We start from the raw sequence: 21,539 nt of genomic DNA on the forward strand, positions 1-21,539 counted from the left end.
GAGATCATTGCTAGCTGATTGTGCTTCTGTTGTGGCATGCTGCATCTGGTCTATTTTTTGCCTCTCCTTGCATTTAACAAGGAGTAGAGCTTAGGAACTTAAGTCAGAATGTTTATCCATGTTGCTTCTTGAGGTGGTTACAAGCATTTCCCCTGTTGTACGCGAGACAGTGTTGGTATGATGGTTAAGGTCTTTGCCTGTCATTTACATGGCTCAGAGTTCAGTCCTGACCTCCTACAAATGCCTTTGTGGAAAAAATTAAAGGAGTCATGGGCAGTAGTACAGATACTAGGTGGTGCCTATTGAGAGAAAAGATTTGTAGATCAACCAGTTTAGGCATCAGTATCATGTAGCTAGGAGAACATGAATTCTAGACTGTCAGGTTGAGCCACTTGATGTAAAAATTGGCTCTAGGTTTTTTGGTCACATTGACTGATGTCACAAAAAATGTTTTTTTGTCATTGATAAGTTGGTTGAGGAACTGACCTAAACTAGGGACCCATGGTGGCAGGGTTTGTCTCTGTGTTGGCCAGTGTGTGCCTCCCATAAAGGCCAACAGCCTTGGGTCAGTAAATAGTAAGTGGAAGCTGGACATAAAACCAATCAACCTACCAAAAATTAAAGATTGGTACACTGAAAATAGATGCACTGACAGGAAGCAGCTTGGAAGTGGATGTCATCAATGGAAGGAGGAGACTGAACATCCTGTGTCCAGGAAGCAAGGTGGAATGGCAGTGCAGCCAAGTCACTTGGCTTGGTATCCAGAGTCTGTTACTCAGAGGCAGGGCAAATTAGAAATGGTATTGGAATTATGGTGTAGGGGAATGTTCTTACGAGATTGAGTAATGTCATCTGACTTAATTTTAGACTCTGGGCATTTGGACTGTAGTGTAAAGATAGAGAGAAATTCATGATCTTAGAAAGTCTGTGTCTCACAGCAAGGTTGTGATGTTGAGGAAAAAAGTGCATTCAGGCAGCAATTGCAGGATCTGTTAGATAAAGCAGAATAACATGAGTTGTTGTTAATGGGGATCTGAATGCTCATATTGACAACAGGAATAGAGAAGGAAAGGTCATTCTAGACTTCTGTCTGCCGAATGCCTTGAGGGTGGCCAACATGTAGTTCAGCAAGAGTGAGAGTCACAAGATCAAATGCTTAGCCAATATGCATTTAAGGTAGACTTTATCCTGGTAAGAAAATGGCACTGTTGTAGAATCCGAGATTGCAAAGTCAACCCCAGTTAAACAGTTGGCCCACAACATTAACCACTAGTGGCCACTATCAACTGCAAGCTGTGGTCAGAAAAAGATTTAAGGTCACCATAGACTAGGATGAAGACCTGGAAGTTGACAAGATTAATAGCACAAAATAAGAAAATACTCAGGGTCCTAGCATCTCAGGAAGAAGAGGAAATGGGAGCAGCATCTGAAAACAACATGTGTGAAGAGTGTAGACCTGGCTGGGCTAGGTATGGAAATAAGTTAAATAAGGAAAACTGCTGGTGGAATGCAGAAGTCCAGGAAGTCATTAAAAGAAGGGAGTGCAGGAAAAAGTAGGAGTTAGAAAAGACTGAACAGGCTAAGAAGGAATACTGGCTGGCTAACAAAGATGCCGAGGGTTCAGTTGCAATAACAAAGAATAAGGCATCAGAGGCACTCTGTATCAGCTTCTGTAAAGTGACTTGGCAGATGGCACAAAGAAACTCTGTCAGGTTACAAGGAAAAGACAGGAAGATAAGACGGTCATCACACATTATTTGTAAGGGATGGCAGCAACAACCTACTTACCAGTCCACAGCACATCAAAGGCAAGATGAAAGGAAGGGTGTCCAGCATCTTCTGACTGAAGAAAAACCCAGAGAAGCTGTACTGCCCCATGCACAGCCTGTAATGAGAGAACAATATATCCACCACAGAAGTAAGAACAGCTCTAAGGAAAATGAATTCAGGGAAAGCAGCAGGCTGAGATGAGATCACTGCAGATAAGATTAGATGTTAGGTGAGCTGGAGGAGAAATGGTTCTTGAGGGTACTCATAGCTCTATGGAGGGAAATGCATTTCCCAGATGACGGGTAAATAAGCATTCTAGAGCCACTGTACAAGAACAAAGGGTGCATTCACAACTGTATGCAGTATAGAGGTATCATATTCCTGTTGTACTGCATGAAAGTGCTGGAGTGAGTGATTGGTGAATGAATACACAGAGTAGTACAAATGAATACACAAAGTAGTATTATAAAGTAAGATGGTAGCTGAGCAGTTTGGGCTCAGAACAGGATGCAGCACAATCAGTCCTATACCTGCTTGGAGACAGAAAGTGGAGAAGAAAATAAAGATGGGACGATAGTCCAGCTGGGCACTCCTACATTTGGTGAAAACATATTAAAATGCCACCAAGAAAGCTGATTAGGCAGTCCTGTGATGGTTCAAAGTCACAGAAACATGGGTAGTACAACTGCAGGCTATGTACAAGTAATCAGTGGTACAAGTACAGTTTCTGGACTCTCAGAGGGGCTCCCTGTGGGAGTGGGTGTGCATCAGAGTTCAGATCTGAGCCCACTGCTGTTCATACTGGTGATAGACTACTTTAGCAAACAGGTCAGGCAGGACAGATCGACATACCTGTTGTATGCAGACAATATGGTATTACAAGTAGACTCTAAACAGGAACTTCAGCAAATAAAAGGAAATGAAATGCAAATCTGAAGGCACATGAGATGAAACTGAGTACAGATAAGACAGTTGTCATGGTAGCAAATGGGAGAATCAGAATTTTGAAGCTGAAAATTGGAGATACAAGGGTAGATAGTGGAACAGGTTTGTAGCACGAGAGGTTATTAAGAGGGAATGTCTGAATGAGGAGGTCAAAGCTAGAATCAGAGGGGCTGCAGTCACTTGGCACACAGTGGCAGGGGTAGTTTGTGATAGAAGTATTATAAAAGGATCATCTGCGGATAAAGATGATCTTGGTGCTTTTGGATTGAGTAGGGATGGGCAATCTGCATATGAAGCCACTTTAAATTCAAGGGCAATTGATTGTGAAAATCACTTTCAACTTCTAACGAAATCTCTGCGACCTTTAAGAAGTAATGTTTGGCACGCCAAACTATTCAAGGTGTATTCAGCCAAAAATTTGGCTCCTAGAGGTTTGAGGGTTCGTTTGAAACCCATGGTGGCAAAAATGGATATTAAACTTATGGAAGATTGAGTTAAGGCACAACAGCAGGCCTCGATGGGTTTTGTTAAGGTGTTATTAGACTATTATGAAAGGACCATTGAGTCAGAATTGATAGAGGTTGTGAAGTTGTGTGAAACGGCCCAATCATTTGAGGCTGAACCAACATACCAAACCTGTATGGATAAATTATCCAAGGACTTACAAAATTTGGAACAGTATTTGAAAACTCATCATCTTCTTTTGGCTGTTCCCGTTAGGGGTCGCCACAGCAGATCATCTGTTTCCATTTCTTCCTGTCCTCTGCATCTTGCTGTGTCACACCAGCCACCTGCATGTCCTCTCTCACCACATCCATAAACCTTATCTTAGGCCTTCCTCTTTTCCTGTTACCTGGTAGCTTCATCCTTCGCATCTTTTTCCCAATATACTCAGCATGGTACTTGTCTGTCACAAATCACTCCTGACACTCTTCTCCACCCAATTCATCCTGCCTGTACTCTCTTCTTCACCTCTCTTCCACACTTACCATTAGTCTGAACTATTGATCCCAAGTATTTAAACTCATCCACCTTCGCCACCTCTACTCCTTGCATCCTCACCATTCCTCTATCCTCCCTCTCATTCACATACATATATTCTGTCTTAGTCCTGCTGACCTTCATTCCTCTTCTCTCTAGAGCATATCTCCATCTCTCCAGGGTCTCCTCCACCTGTTTCCTACTCTCACTGCAGATCACAATGTCATCTGCAAACATCATAGTCCACGGGGACTCCTGTCTGATCTCGTCTGTCAACCTGTCCATCACCATTGCAAATAAGAAAGGGCTCAGAGCTGATCCTTGATATAATCCCACCTCCACCTTAAACGCATCCGTCACTCCCACTGCAGACCTCACTGTTGTCACACTACCCTCGTACATATCCTGTACCACTCTTACATACTTCTCTGACACCCCCAACTTCCTCATACAATACCACAACTCCTCTCTAGGCACCCTGTCATATGCTTTCTCTAAGTCTACAAAAACACAGTGCAACTCCTTCTGACCTTCTCTGTACTTCTCCATCAACACTCTCAGAGCAAACGTCGCATCTATAGTGCTCTTTCCCAGCATGAAACCATACTGCTGATCACTAATCATCAAGTCCCTTCTTAACCTAGCTTCCACTACTCTTTCCCATAACTTCATGCTGTGACTGATCAATTTAATCCCTGTGTAGTTACTACAGCTCTGCACATCACCCTTATTCTTAAAAATCTGTATCAAAACACTTTTTCTCCATTCCTCAGGCATCCTCTCACTTTCCAAGATTTCATTAAACAATCTGGTTAGAAACTCCACTGCCATTTCACCTAAACACCTCCATGCTTCCAAAGGTATGTCATCTGGACCAACAGCCTTTCCATTCGTCATCCTCTTCATAGCTATCCTTACTTCCTCCTTGCTAATCAGTTGCACTTCATGATTCACTGTCCCCACATCATCCAACCTTCTCTCCCTCTCATTCTCTTCATTCATTAACCCCTCAAAGTACTCTTTCCATCTGCTCAACACACTCTCCTCGCTTGTGAGTATGTTTCCCTCATTGTCCTTTATCACCTTTACCTGCTGCACATCTTTCCTAGCTCGGTCCCTCTGTCTACGCAATCAGTGCAGGTCCTTTTCTCCCTCCTTAGTGTCCAACCTTTCATACAACTCTTCATATGCCTTATCCTTAGCCTTCGCCACCACTCTCTTTGCCATGCACCTCATCTCCTTATACTCCTGTCTACTTTCTTCATCTCTGTGACAATCCCACTTCTTCTTTGCCAACCTCTTTCTCTGTATACTCTCCTGTACTTCCTCATTCCACCACCATGTCTCCTTGCCGTCCTTCCTCTGTCCAGATGTCATCCCAAGCACCTTTCTAGCAGTCTCGCTTACTAGCTCTGCTGTAGTTATCCAGCTATTTGGTAACTCTTCACTGTCACCCAGTGCCTCAGTGCCTATCTTAACTCTTCCCTGAACTCCACCTCACAATTACCCTTTTTTAATTTCCACCATTTGATCCTTGGGGCTGCCCTCACACTCGTCCTCCTCTTCTTGCTCACCAACGTCATCCTACAAACCAACATCCTATGCTGCCTGACTACACTTTCCCCGGTCACCACTTTACAGTCTCCAATCTCCTTCATACTGGCCCTCCTACATAAGATATATATAATCCACCTGTGTGCATCTTCCTCCACTCGTGTGTCACCCTATGCTCCTCCCTCTTGTTAAAATACGTATTCACCACAGCCATGTCCATCCTTTTCGCAAAATCCACTACCATCTGACCTTCTGCATTCATTTGCTTAACACCATACCTACCCATCACTTCCTCATCCCCCTCTTCCTTTCACCAACATGCCCATTGAAATCTGCTCCAATCACCAGTCTCTCACCCTTTGGTACAGTCATCACCACTTCATCCAACTCACTCCAAAATTTTTCTTTCTCATCCATCGCACACCCAACTTGTGGAGCATATGAACTAAACATCATTACACCATCAATTTCCAGCTTCATAAATATCACTCTATCCGACACTCTTTTCACCTCCAAAACACTCTTAGCATACTGTTCCTTCAGGATAACTCCTACACCATTTCTCCTCCCATCCACACCATGATAAAACAATTTGAACCCACCTCTGATACACCTAGCCTTACTCCCCTTCCATCTGGTCTCTTGCACACACAATATACCAACCTTCCTTCTGTCCATCATATCGGCTAGCTCTCTCCCTATACCAGTCATACTGCCAACATTCAAAGTTCCGACCCTCACTACCACAGTCCTAGCCTTTCTCCTCTCTTCCAGCCTTCAGCCATGCCTTCCCCCTCTTCTCCTCCTTCGGCCAACAGTAGCCCAATTTCTGCCAGCACCCTGTTGGCTAACAGTACTGGTGGCGGTCGTTGTTAACCCAGACCTCGACCGATCCGGTATGTAAATATTTACTGCTGTCCGCATTAATGTTTTGGCAAAGTTTTATGCCGGATGCCCTTCTTGATGCAGCCCTCCCCATTTATCCGGGCTTGGGACCGGCACAAAGAAATGCACTGGCTTGTGCATGGAACAGTATTTGAAAACTAAAAAAGTTAAAAAATATCAAAGGGATGTAACAGATTATGAGAGAGGTACTAAATGTTCTAATGTAAACAAACAGGTTAGATTCCATGATTCTACCAAAACTGGTGGTAAACGGAAAAGACCAAGATCTATTTTGAAGTGGTAAGGTTCTTCTAGCTCCAATAATGAAACATCAGGGGATGAGGCATCATCCAACATAGATCTTGATGCATAGCATCAGAGTGACTCACCTCTATCTAAAAAGACCAACCCTTTAGACCAAGGCAGATTGGGGGGGTAGAGAACATCAGAAAAACAAGCAATATGGAGACAATATTAGAAGTGATGACCTGGACCTAAATGTAAATAATGTCTTAAACATTTCTAATTTGCAGCTGACTGATATTGAAATAAAGGTATTAAACAAAGGTTTAAACTTCATCCCTGTTTTTTTTTTTTTTTTTTTGTGGCGGAAGATCAGTTGGGTCAAGATTTGATGGCATTCTGCAGGTTGGCAAATCTTAAGACTGTTTTTCAAGGATTCTGATGGTGATGGTAAACAGGAGGGCTTTTTATATCATAAGTCCTTTAATCCCCCTATGCATCCCAATGTACTCATGTTTCAAAATACGGTGCTCAAGGACCTACATTATAGTTTCAAGGACATTATACCAAAACCCAGTAATCTCTCAAAGATGGAACAAATGGCACTCATGGGTTCGGTCAACAACAAAGACCTGGTGATATTGGCGGCGGAGAAAGGGGGAGCAGTGGTTGTAATGAACCGGGAACAATACAACAATGAGGCCGTGAGACAATTAGGAGATGCCAGGTATTATATGAAAATGCCTTTGGATCCTTTGTATAAATTTAGGGGGGAGATTAATGCTTTCTTGAGGGAAGCAATGGAAGAAGGTATCATTTCAGAACAAGAATGTAAACATCTAACTATACAATATCTCTCTAATCAGTACATTTATTTTCTCCCAAAAGTTCATAAGGATCCACTTAATCCTCCTGGTAGACCGATTGTTTCAGGAAAGGGTTCTATTAGTGAACCACTGTCACAATATCTAACCCAAAAAACTCAAATCTTTATTACAATTGGTGCGATCAAGACTTCGTGACACCATTGAATTCCTCCAGATCATTGCCGACAACCAATTAGAACCAGGTCGGTTACTATGTACCTTGGACGTATCCGCCCTCTATACAAATATACCTCATTGGGCGGGAATGGAGGCCCTGGAATACTGGCTTGAGAAGTCTGAATTATATCGTCCTGGCATGAATACATTTATCATTAGGCTAGCTGAGTATGTCCTGACCAAAAATGTTTTTTTTTTATGGGGACCAATGTTTTTGGCAAATAAAGAGGTCGGCAATGAGGGCATCTTTTGCCCCCATTTACGCGGATTTATTTATGGTATATGTGGAAGAATTTATTATATATGATCCCTTACATAACATCTATATGGATGAAATTGATATATGGAGAAGATTCTTGGATGATTGCTGGATGGTATGGAGAAGTGATGAGTTGTATTTAAGGGAGTTTGTAAACTATCTTAATGAAAATAAATGGGGCTTGCTGTTTACAGCCACTTTCCATTCACAACACATCACTTTTTTGGATGTGCTTCTGACTAGGAATGTTGATCATACTTTGGCAACCCAAGTTTATCGGAAATATTCCCGATACAACTCCCTTCTCCATGCCTCCAGCTTTCATCCACCACACATATGCAGGAATATACCTAATTCACAATATTTAAGGATGAAAACGATATGCTCTAAGCCTGATGACTTTTCATACTATAGGGATGACCTCACCATGAGATTCAGGAATAGGGGATATGCTATGGGCCATGTTTTAACTGTCAGTAATTTGGTATCCAAGATGGATAGACAAGAGACTCTCATTTACAAAGACAAACCAACAAATACAAGCCCCAATCTCACGCATTTGACCACCTATGGCCGTAATACTGATACTGTATTAAATGCAGTTCAGAGACATTGTAATATCTTGAGGGCGGATGATTTTCTTGCCTCAATTTTAAAGGAGAGATGCCACTTTTCCTTTAGAAGGGGGAGGAATATGGGGTCTCAATTGAGCCATTACAAGCATAGACAACAGTCAAGTATGGATAGGGGACAAAGGACTATAACCGGGGATTTATTGAAATGATGTGTACCCTGTGGACACTGTACACATTGTAGGGTGGCAAATAAAACCAAAGATTTTTCAAGTATTAATACCGGCCAGGTTTATGATATGCATTTCTTTGCCAATTGTTTGCCAATTGTGATTGGCTCATATATTTAGTAACCTGCACATGCCATGCCTTCTATGTAGGACAGACATCTAGACCCCTACGTATACGCATTTCAAGAACATCTACATGTCATCAGGACCAAAAAATACACAAATGCCCTATACAAACACACCATTAATCACACCACTGCAACCTTCAGATTCACTGTTATGATAAAATAGTAGGTAATAGAGTAAACAAAGGAGGTTTGCATAGTCTTCTGGACTCAAAGGAGAAAAAGTGGATTATAAAATTAGGTGCTTTGTTTTCACCTGGATTGAATGAACATCTTTAATTGATGAACCAATCACAGGGCACTTGAACACAAGGATTATGTATATAAGCACAGTGTACTAATATTGAATTAAACACTGAGGAAGGCTGTTACTTTTGACAAGCCGAAACTGGTTTGTTTTGGATTTTGTGCTTTGAATAATAAATTAAATCTCCACAGTTCGTCATTGTCTGCTTGCTCTTTATTTGGATTTTGTGATAGAAGTATGCCAAAGAAACTGAAAAGTAAGGTGTACAGAGCACTGGTAAGACCAGTACTTCTGTATGGTGCAGAAACTTGGGCAGTAAAGGGTGAACAGTTGAGAAAAGTTGAGTTGATGTAGATGAAGTGCTTGAGATGGGTGGTGGGATGTATAATGTGGGACAGACAAAGAAATGATAACATCAGAACAGAAGCGGAAGTAGCTCCAAATGCAGAGAAGGACAAAGAGAGGCATGGTTGTCAAAGAAGATGAGTGACACTGAGTTGAGAGACACGGCAGCAGTTATGACACCCTGACTCCATGTAGAAAATAGGAAAGAGAGGGTTGATGATGTTGATGACTTTTGTAGTGCTTATGGCACTGGCTTTTTGTAGTGCCTTTGGCTTGCCTCCACACATATTCTTCACTGGACCTTGCACTAGCAGTGGATGCCAAAATATGAAAGGAAATATTATGTGCTTGTCCACTGAGAGAAACTGCTAGAACACGGATGTAATATAATGCCTTTTATTACACCAGCATAGGTATTTCAGTAAGGTCATTTCAATCTTTCAGACTGCATGATCCCTTCATCATTAGCCTTACAGAGATGGCTAACATAGTCCAAAAAACTTGACCTGGATGTATTGTAAAACCTATGCTGACCCAGTAGAAAGGTATCTCTTCTGCTCTTTATATTTTCACTGTATTAGCAGAGACGTGGCTGACTGAGATGGAGTCTCGTGATCATAACTGGTTGAGAACTCAGCTTCTCAAAACTCTACTCACACTTGTTAAACAGTATTTGTACCCTTGCCACCTGCACCCCCTTACTTTTATGTATTAACGCCATGACTGCATAGCATTGAGAATGGAAAAATTCCCAGCACAGAGCACAGCAGTCTTGTACAAGCAGCATTGCCACACTGCATATGTAGAGATCGGATTGGATTGGTATTGACTGTATAGTGACATTGAGGAAATGGGACTGGGAAGTTAGAACCTGACCAAACTCTCCATAATGAATGGTAGGAAAACAAGTTTTGGTGTTTTCCACCAGTGATTTTAGAGCCATTATTTCTTCTCAGATTTCTGTTTGTTATTGGCTCTACTGCTGTCATTCCTGACAGAAGTGAACCTCTGCCCACAACCTGGAGACAAGGCTGTTCTTTCTTCCCCTTCTCTGATATAATCTCACATCTTGGTCTATGTTTAGATATAGATTAATTTATTTTGTACTTACTATAAAGAGTACTGATAGTACATAGGAAAGAGACATCTCTACATCATTTTACTACCGCTGAATGCATTTTCTAGTCTTGCACGCTTTTGGATGCTTCTGAAGTGTGAAAATCTTTTGGGGAGACTGGACATTCCAGTAGAAGTGTAGCAGTTGAACAGGCATGGTATGACTTGATGCCTATCATTTCTTCTTCAAAAAAGTAGTTCCAGGACTGGGAGTGTGCCACCAGCTGTAGTATTTTTCTCATGGCAGTCCATATCTTACAGCAGAATCTGGTATCTTTTTTTAAACCCCTGTATTAAATTATCACTTAAGACATAGGCACACATACATTAATAGAAAAGAAAAGAAACCATATTTACTTTTTTCATGCGCTGTACATTCCGTATACATTTTCTTCATAACAACTGTAATTCGCTCTAACATTATATAAATTGTTCATTTCCTACCTTCCCTTTAAACCTTACTTCTCCTCCTGATTCCTGAACATTATTCGGCATGTATTCCCACAAATTTCATGTACTATTATGCAATTTGCTCCTTTCCTTCCCTTGACAGTGGACTCTAGAAGGAAGTATCCATGAGTTCCACCCACTACATTGGCCTGTCAGAGATCAACTGACATTGTCAGTACTTGCATATCTGCCATGTTTCTGTGCATTTCAAGTATAATTACAAAGTAGGGATTGCTTTTCCAGGTTTTTCTTCTCACTTGAAGGTATTTTTGTCACTTGCAGTGTACTGTCTTTACCTTAAAATACAAACATTGGATTTTCATAGATCTCTTGAGATGCTTAGAAATTGGTCTGTGATAAACACATTTCTACTTGATATTAACATTTTAACAAAACAGTATTTTAGTCACTGCCTATATAAAATATTAACATTTGATCTCTTGGTATTTTTTTCTCCTTGTTTTGTAATCAGGAGGTGTATATTTGGATACCCTATGTTTCATCACGTGCCACACGCAGTAGGGAGTTGGTGGTCCGCACCTATAATGGACATAGTTGGAGTGACTTGGATACTACTGCCTTGGCAAAGCATAAGGTACTGGAGATGAGTATTTTACTGTGATTAGTTATGCCCACTTAGAAAATGGTGATGTAAGTGATTTAATTGTGCTTAAAAGGATGTCACACTATTAATAACCTCTGCATATAAAAGTGCTGTAGTGTTTCAGAGTACTTACCAAAAACAATAACTGTTTTGAATCTGTAGTTAACACATTTTGTTTCATTTTCTCATTTTTCTTTCTACAGTCTCTTTTTGGTTTCTAGTTTAGTACCTTAAACCCTAAAAAGTCAAAATAGAAGGACTTAGAGGAAAAGATCAGATATGGACAACATCATAAAATGTTTGGGTATGACCCATTTTAGCAAGGTGGCAAGTTTCCCTGTACTCTTTGATATGAAGAGACTAGGTCTTGATCTTTCTGCTTGGTTATTCTGATTTCTATATCACACAACCTTGAAGAAAGTGTAGATGCTTGGCTTCAAACATTTCTTCCTTTCTGTAAGGTTGTGCAACCACTGAATTATAATAATGTAAGGAGATGTTCCTTCTATCAAAGATTCTATTGTTTTGTTGGAATGAATTAAGGCTTCTCATAATTCAGTGTTCATATTTCAGCCCTTATTCTAGCCTCCATTTAGAATTCAAATTATCCGGTAGTATAACCTCTCCCACACTGTACTCATTTTATAGAGTGATTGCCTCATTCTTGCTTCTCCCATTGATGAGTTACTGGTCTAAATGAGATGCATATCTATTAGGCTGTATTGCCTGTTGTATGTTCTTCCTTCTTTATTTGTGAGAGGCTGCTGCTTCTCCCTCTAATTTACTACCAAATGGTAGTGTTGCTGGTTGTTTACTTGTACCAGATACATATACATTTTGGGTGCTATCTTGATAATGCTTGTGTAGCACAGGTTTATTGATGGTAGGGAGGACTGCATGACATATCTCCTCATAGCTGTATAGAGACCTAGAGTCTGCTACATTTTTGTGCCAGGAGAGTGGAGATGTGCATTGATATTGCATCATCCGTGGTCCTGGCCCACTTTCTGAAGTAGTATAACCATAGATACAAGGAGTAGTTGGACCCTACAATCGTTTGGCTGTGCCTTTTACTTCACCCCCTTCACATATCCCAGGCAAGATCTGCACTCTTATAATATCCGTATCATTTCCCACCACCTTGTCTGATTATTCTGTCTTCCTCTCTCTGTCTTAATGACATTTGGGCTTCTTTTCATACTTCTGCTTAATGCAGTTCATTTGTTCCTCCAGGAAGTGGGAGCCATATAGTCCATTCATTCCTTATGGGGTGAAAAATGAACAATGGAAAGTGGAGCTGTCACCCATCTAAGGTATTTTTTTTTCTTTATGTCCCTAACTCCCGCTGTCTGTGCCCAATAGTCTACCCCAGAATTCGATATGTAGTGGGCTTCAACAAGGGGCTCATTGCCTTTGCAAGTGAGCGACACCTCAAGACAGCCCTTCCCCCTTGAAGCCAGCACTCCCGTGTAATCTCCACTGGGCATTGCACAGTGGGAAATGGTGCCCCAGGCATGTGCTCCACAACCTTTACCAAAAACAGAGAGCTGGTATAGCTGTGTCACTCCTTCCTTCCTTCCTTCATGCCATTTCTAGTGGGTATCTAAAGCACTATTTGAACTCTGGTCTCCTGGGTTTAAGCAAAAGGAACTGGCCAGCTATTCTTTTTTTAACACCTTTATTGAATTATCACTTAAGACAAAGGCAAACATACATTTATGTAAAAGAAAACAAACCATTTTAACATGTTCACAATTACAAACATTATACTTCACATGCATTCTTCTGTACAATTATAATCTATCATTTCATAAAGCGCTCATTTTCTGTCTTCCCTTAAACCTCATTCCTCCTCCAAAACATTATTACATATATTGTTCCCACAATTTCCATTTTTTCTGTGCAATTTGCTCCAAGCCTTTTCTAAAGATCCCACTTCCAGTTCTTTTAGCTCTGGTATAATATTCACTTCTTCGAATACAGCTGGTTTAGATTTTGATTTCTGTTTTTCAGTAATTTCTTTTTTAGCAACCATCAGAATTAAACTTAATAAGGCCTTACTGTGTCTAGGTAATTCAGATCTTGTAATCCAACTAAAAAAATATAATTTTTTTAGTTATACCCATTTGCTCACCCAGAATTTCTGATGGAGTAGTCATTTTTAAAGTCTGCCAAATAAGTCTTCCTTTTCTTTTGGTTGCTGCTGTTAAGGGTCCCCACCATTTATCATCGGTTTCCATTTCTTCCTGTCCTCTGCATCTTGCTCTGTCACGCTGACCACCTGCATGTCCTCTCACCACATCCATAAACCTTATCTTAGGCCTTCCTCTTTTCCTCTTATCTGGCAGCTCTATCCTTAGCATCCTTCTCCCAATATACCCAGCATCCCTCCTCAGCACATGTCCAAACCAACACAATCTCACCTCTCTGGCTTTGTCTCCAAACTGTTTAACTGAGCTGATCCTCTAACATACTCATTTGTAACCCTATCCATCCTTGTCACACTCATTGCAAATCTTAACATCTTTAACTCTGCCACCTCCAGCTCTGACTCCTGTCTTTTTGTCAGTGCCACCATCTCCAACCCATGTAACATAGCTGGTCTCACTACCATCTTGTAGACCTTCCCTTTCACTCTTATTAGTACCCTTCTGTTACAAATCACTCCTGACACTCTTTTCCACCCATTCCACCTGCCTGTACTGTCTTTTTCACCTCTCTTCCACACTCATAATTATTCTCTACTTTTGATCCCAAGTATTTAACTCATTCACCTTCACCAACTGTATTCCCTGCATCCTCACCATTCCTCTGTCCTCCCTCTCATTCACACACACATATTCTGTCTTAGTCCTGCTGACCCTCATTCCTTTCCTCTCTAGAGCATACCTCTACCTCTCCAGGGTCTCCTCTACCTGTTCCTTACTCTCACTACAGATCACAATGTCATCCACAGACATCATAGTCCACAGGGACACCATTGCAAATAAGAAAGGGCTCAGAGCTGATCCTTGATGTAATCCCACCTCCATCTTGAACGCATCCATCACTCCTACTGCAGACCTCTCCACTGTCACAATGCCTTCGTATATATCCTGTACCACTCTTACATACTTCTTTTCCAGTCCCGACTTCCTCATACAATACTACAACTACTCTCTAGGCACTAAGTACATTCCCAAAACCCATGTTCCCATTTACCTCTTTTTTCTCCATCACTTTCAACATTTGATGTCTACCTGAGGAAAAATTCTTTGAAGTCTGCTTGGGAAATAAAAATACCTATGCAACACTTCCAAGCAAAGATCCTAAACTGTCTGGACATTGCATATTCAAGAACCATACATATGTCCTTCCATTGTTTCCTTGTGAGCTGCTTATCTAGTCTCTCTTCCCAATATTTTCTAATCTCCTGTGATTGATTCCTATAGTTATCATACAGTGTTGTACATGCCATACTAATAATCCCTTTTTAACAGCAGCTTCTGTTCTAGATTCAACTAAAACCTCTAGTAGAGCAGATCTTTCACATAGGATCCCCCTGTCCTTTTTCTTTTCCTATACTCTGGGATCTACTATATAATACTGGATTACCAAATCATGGAACCACAAGTCATTGAGACCAAATCATCACAACACCAAAACAACGAAAAGCCAAAACATTGAAGCCCACAACATCAAAAAATCAAAACAACGAAGCCCAAAACAGAAAATTGTCCAATACTTAAAGTACATATTAGTTCCTCCAAATAAAACAACACTAGAATTAAACAAAAACTTTATTTAATGTCTCTGTGGGGGGGGGGGGCAAGCACCCCCTGCAAGTTAAATATGCCATCTCTGATATTGCAGTACAGCAGAGAAAAGGTAAATTTCCTGACCCCCCCACTATACTGCGATCTCCACACGGAATGCCGAAATACTGTATATTAACAAATATGCAACGTTCAGTCCACAAAACATCTAAATACTTACAACACACATACTTCCTCTCCCAGTCACTTTGGCACTTCCAAACCAACAACTCGACTTATTTTACGAAGATCAAGCTAAGGTTCAACAATAAAAGCATAACGTTTTTCTATAAATATTCACTATACAACCTGAAAACTGTCCAGCAGTGTTAAATGTAAGGTCCGCCATGTTTCCTCGCCACAATACATCAGTGATACCACAGCATTCACACACTGCACCATTAAAAACTTACCATTTACGATGTTACGGCAGTTGATGTTTTCAACTTTCAGTGATTTAGAAATGCGACATTATGGGAGACAACGATATGGTAATTCAACAATTTCAAGGAGATCCATAATATGATGTCAATCCCTGATAAGGAAGGTTGTCTCTGGTTGTAACCAAATGTGTTTTTGGCTACTTCCCATTTTTTTAACTTTCCCCCTCTTGTTATTTACCCCCCCATACCTTGGTTCCTTTGCTAGTTTACTCCAGTAAATTCCAGCATCCACTTGCCTATACTCTGTACCTCCTAATTGCAGTTGTCCTCTATAAGAATTTGCCCTATTCTCATGTTGGTGTAGTTCTTAGAATATTTTCTGCTGCTTCATGAATTTAATATCCTGTATGGCTGCTGTTATTCTCCTTAAGGATCTCCATCCTGAATCCCACTCTTTCCCCATTTCATGAATTTTCCCACTGCTTTATCATCATCTCCTTCTACATTGAATTATAACTTTCTACTTGTGTTATGTATGTGAGCCTTAACTGTGTAGATCTAAAATATCCCTTTATATCAGGTAATCCGGAACTGGCTTGTGTTATTGGAAAGGTCGTCTTATCCCATTTGACCATTGCCCTCTTCCCCTCCCAGATAAAATATGCCTGACATATATATAAAACTAAAAGAACTAAAACATTTTCACTGCTTGTTATTTTGCTATCCATAAATAAGAGCATCCAATGTTAAGTTGTCTATCTCTCCTTCATTCTTGCTGGATGGGTTCGGAGCTGATCCTCGGCTCCGACTCTGCCTTTTACTAAAGCTCGAGAGCTATTTACTAGCTCGAGGCCTCCCCTTATCCCACAATGCTAGGTGTAAGATACCCAGATCTCGTTTGCCACTTCAGCTATGAGGTTGCGTTTTTTTACCGGCTCCAGGTCGTATAATTCTTTTACTACTATTTTACTGTCAGAGTAGTTGTTATTTTTAGATTTTCTTCTCTATTAGTTTTATTAGATCATGGAACCCCTTTAGACCCCACTTAGGATCTCCTTTTTTCTGTTGTTACAGAGTCCCCCCCCCCCCCTTTGGGGTAGTGGTTAGGCCTGTCTCTTCATAGTATTGTTTTATATATATATATATATATATATATATATATATAGATATATACACATAATTTGTGTGTTGTTTTTTGTTATTTATAACTGTTGTAGTTGTAGAGGTATTGTATTGTTAGTTCTAGTGCGTGTGTGACTGTGTTTAGTGTTTTAAGCACTAGTTTAACTTCCCTTGGTATCTCTTCTATCATGTCTAAAGATACCAAGGTTTCAGGTTTCAAGAAGTGTGACTCGTGCTGTCAGAAGATGTCTCTGACAGACTGTCACACTTCTTGTGTTTATTGTTTGGGCCCCCTACACCTGCAGGACTCTTGTTCGGTCTGTCGTGCTTTCAGTCCGAGAGTCCTGCAGGAGCGTAGGAATAAACTCATTTTGAGAGGCTTGTTAAAGCCTGAAGGATGCCCGGCTAAGCCTTCGTCGGGGAAATCCTTAAAGCCCGCCAAACCATCGGCTCCCTGTTTGGAGCCGACGCCGAGCGGAGCTTCTGCCTCCTTGTCGATTCTGGCGGGAACCAACACTTCGAGACCTCAGTCGGCTCCGACTTTGCTATCGGAGCCTTCTGTGAGCCGAAAGCTTTCGAGATCCCCCTCTTTAGAGTCCATTCGCTCAGCTCCCAAGTTCCCATTACTACAATCGGAGCGGAGCCATAGATCCCATTCCTCTCGGTCCTCCAGGCTATCTGACCATGACTTAGAGAGGGTGGTCAGTAGGCTCCTTAAGTCGCAGGCACTGGTCAAAATGTTGACTAGCCCTTCTCAACAGACTGTGGCTATCCCTGTTTCTTCAACAGTTCCTCCTCCGACTCTACTACCGTGTTTGGAGCTGGAGCTTGTTGAGGCTCGAATCGTCAGAGCTGATACCCCACCTTTCGGCTCCTTCGTTGGCTCCGATCTCTTCATTGGTTCCGTCCTTGGAGGGAACCGGGCGCCGAGACTCCCTCGTCGGCTCCGAGGGGGCAAGTGGCATCGGACCCTTGTCCGACCCCGATGTTCATTGTGCATACAGCTGCAGTCATTACAGATGGGTTATCCTGCCGTCAGGTGGGTCCTCGGTCGGCCGAATTCCAGAGTCTAGGTCCGGCATCAGTTGTCGTTGCTTCTTCCCTGACGTCAGTTCAGCAGGGGTATAAAAGAGGCAGCTGACGCCATTTTCTCCAGTCTTTCTTGCCACGCGGTGCCCGAAGCAGAAGCAGTTCGCAAGTGCCGGTCGGCCAGCTCCTGAGATTTACGAAAGTATTTCAGCCGAAGTCTTCTTTAAAGCTAAGTACCCTGTTGGGGAAACTTTTCTTGCCTCAGACCGATGTCAGACAAAGTTAATAATTGCATTTCTTGTGGGAAGCAAATACCGCATAAGGATTTCCATTCTTTCTGTATACCTTGCTTAGGCCCAGACCACGACGTCTCGGCCTGCCGTTTTTGTGCTAGATTCAATAAGCGCACTATTAAGCGCCGGGTGGAGTTCGCCCTTCATTATTTTGGCAAAAAATTTAATTATATCATGTCGTCGGATACACCGACTCCAGTTTTGAGCAAAAGACGCAAAGATAAGGACCGACATCCGAGGTCCGCACCGAGTACTGAGACCACGATTAGGCCGATTACTGGTTCTCTGGTTCTCAGCGAGGTGCCTACGCAGTCCCTGAGTACCGATGAAACTACATTACCGGTGACTTCAGTACCCAAGGTCGCAGGCTCCTCGGTCCCCATTCCTTCTGCAGATACCGACACCACCCTTGGCGGGGAAACTCAAAATTTAGTCAGGCCTGCCATTTCTGAAGGCGTCTTCAGGCCTTCCACCATCTCTATTAAGTCCTTCACTAAATCTAAAGCAGCCATGAAAACTAAAAAACAGGGTCCTCAGACCTCCTCTCAAGGCCCCATGCCTAAAAAGCAGATGCTTAAAATGGCTGAGGATTTGATAACTCTCATCAGGGGTTCTCAACCCCCCTCTGACAAAAGACCCAGACTAGAGGAAGACTACCCTTCCTCAGACCAGGCTTCTATTACCTCAGAACACTCTGAGGACCAGGATTATGCCTATTCCCCTTTCGAAGACTCTGATGCTGAGGAGTCTATTCCCTCGGTCTCCCCCCCTGAGGACTACTCTTTTGGGGAAACCCTGCATACATTGAGGGAACACTTCCACTGGGAAGGCCAAGATTACTCAGATTCCAAGAAAAGGCTCAGGGAATTTCTACTGCTCCCCCAGCATAGGCCCCTGGCTATCTCTCCTGATTTAGATATTTTGGATGATGTGTACACAGAAGCCAGCCTTAATCCAGATTCTTTACCTCCAGCCCCTGTTAAACCAGACAGGTATTACTGGGTTCCTGATTCTCACCAGTTCCTTTATAAAAGCCATACTGCTGACCCAGAAACTATTTCACAGGGTCCCAAGGGAATTAAGGCCTCTACTGCTAAAAACCCTTTACCCTCAGAGAGAGATTCCAGAGCATTAGAAAGGTGGGGGAAAAAGGTGTATACCTCTGCCACTTTAACCATGAGGGCATTAAACTGTCAATTCCATATGTTAAAGTACCAACAGTTTTGTTATCTCAGTTGAAAAGCAAAATGACACAAACAGAACAACCAGATTTGAAAGAGTTGCAGGATTTGTTGCATGGTGCAGAGCAAGTGGGTAAACATACCTTGCAGTGTGGTTTTGATGCTTTAGAGGCCTCATGTAGAGCTGCTGTTACGGGGTCTGTTATACGTAGACATGCTTGGCTCAAAGAGCAAACCTTACCAGATCATGTCAAAGCAAAATTATTAGATGCACCACTTCAAAAAGATGTATTGTTTGGTGTTAAAGCTGAGGAGGTACTAAAGAAAATGGAGGAAAAAGCGAAAGATTTCCTGCAGGTACAACCCCCACGCTTCAGCAGAAACTGGCCTACAAAAAAATTGGTCCTTTCCAGCCACGGACAGACCTCAAAGGGGCAGATACAGACGCCCAAGGGGTAGAGGGCAACCTCAAGGATCTTACCGAGCAAGACAGTGGCAAGCACCAACTCCAAGAGGTGGAGAAGATAGATCACAGTCATTTAGAAAACAGACACAATGACTTCCCCCTATACCTGCCAAGCAAAGCTTTAATGGCAGCACCTTTGGGTGGAAAACTGGCATTATTTTAAAAAAAATTGGCATATTGTTACAAAAGACAAATGGATTCTGGACATTATAGACAGAGGCTACAGGTTCCACTTTCACACCCTTCCAAAAATGAGAGGCATGCCAAACCTGCCACAAAATCAAAGGGCAGAGGCACAAAGACAAATTTCCGCTCTCATGGATATGAAAGCGATTCAAGAGGTACCTGCAAAAGAACAAGGTCAAGGTTTTTATTCCAGACTATTCCTGGTACCAAGAAAAGACAAAGATTGGAGACCTATCTTAGACCTATCCATCCTAAACACATATCTACAGGTGCCAAAATTCAAGATGCTCACATTACAGCAGCTTCTTCCCATGCTGGGCAAGGAATCTTGGCTGGTAACATTGGACCTCAAGGAGGCATACCTGCATGTCCCTATCAGACAAGGTTGCAGAAGATACCTCAGATTTCTTGCAGGTTCAACCCATTACCAATTCTCTGCATTGCCCTTTGGCTTATCTACTGCACCCAGAGTGTTTACGAAATGCCTGGCATCAGTAATTGCCTTCTGCAGACTACAAGGAATACAAATCTACCCATATCTGGATGACTGCCTGATCCAAGTGGACAGCAAGGACATTCTATTGCAGCATCTGGCGTTTGTAATAAAACTGTTAAACTTCCTGGGATACACACTGAACAAAAAGAAATCAAAACTAATACCTTCTCAACAGATAATTTTCCTGTGTGCCAGCTTGAATACAACCACCCAGATGGCCTACCTCACGCCAGACAAACAAGGGCAACTGTCTCATTACTTCAGCAAAATGGCAACTTTCACCAGGCTAACTGCAAGGAAAGTCCTGCAGGCTCTGGGATTCATGGCATCTTGCATCCTACTAATCCCATGTGCAAAGCTGCATATGAGGAAACTTCAATGGTACCTAAAAAACTTATGGTCTCAACACAGCCACAGCTTGGAAACAATTATACCATTCATTCCATGCCTTCAAAAGGAATTTTTGTGGTGGGCTCAAGCATGCCAAAGAAACACAGGTCTCCCTTTCTGTGTACCTCAAGCAACTCAAATCATCACAACAGACGCCTCAGAATACGCCTGGGGAGCACACATGGCAGATCAGTGCATTCAGGGAAAATGGTCCCAAAAAGAGAAGCACCTACACATCAACCAAAAGGAGATGCTAGCCGTGCAAAATGCTCTTATGACCTTCAAAGACCTACTGCATCCAGGCCAGTTATTGATAAGGACAGACAACACCACAGTCATGTGGTACATAAACAAACAGGGGGGAACTCATTCATACCCCCTGTGCAGGCAAGCCATGACCCTATGGAACACAGCACTGGAATTACAAATTCAACTACAGGCACAATTCCTGCCAGGGAAGGAAAACACACTGGCAGACAACCTAAGCAGAAATATGACAGATCCACACGAATGGAAGTTGCATCCTCAAGTATTCACAAAGATAACTCAGGCATGGGGACAGCCAGACATAGATCTATTTGCTACCCACAGAAATTACCAGTTGAAAAAATTTTGTTCAAGGACCTATCATCCACAGGCCTGGAAAGTGGATGCACTCTCTTTCAATTGGGCAACATTGACAGTTTATGCCTTCTCAAAAATCCTGAATAAACTATATAAATCAAATGATGGTTCCAAGTCGCCAAGGAAGATAAAAATTTCTTTATTCCAACAACAAATGGTAAGCGCTTTCATCTACTAATATAGACTTCATCAGATTTTTATCTTCC

The 21,539-nt window shown here is 42.0% G+C and overlaps 1 protein-coding gene across 1 annotated transcript in view; it reads left to right on the forward strand.

Annotated features, from left to right (window-relative positions):
• PIDD1 (p53-induced death domain protein 1) overlaps positions 1-21,539 on the forward strand; it is a 1,004,177-nt gene that overhangs the window by 177,524 nt on the left and 805,114 nt on the right. The window contains exon 6 of the mRNA XM_044059769.1: positions 11,238-11,360. Coding sequence (XP_043915704.1) covers positions 11,238-11,360 — 123 coding nt within the window. The remainder of the gene's footprint in view (positions 1-11,237; positions 11,361-21,539) is intronic.

The sequence above is a fragment of the Protopterus annectens genome, chromosome 17.part0, assembly GCF_019279795.1.
Source record: "Protopterus annectens isolate FY-2018-M chromosome 17.part0, PAN1.0, whole genome shotgun sequence".
NCBI classification, from domain to species: Eukaryota; Metazoa; Chordata; order Ceratodontiformes; family Protopteridae; genus Protopterus; species Protopterus annectens.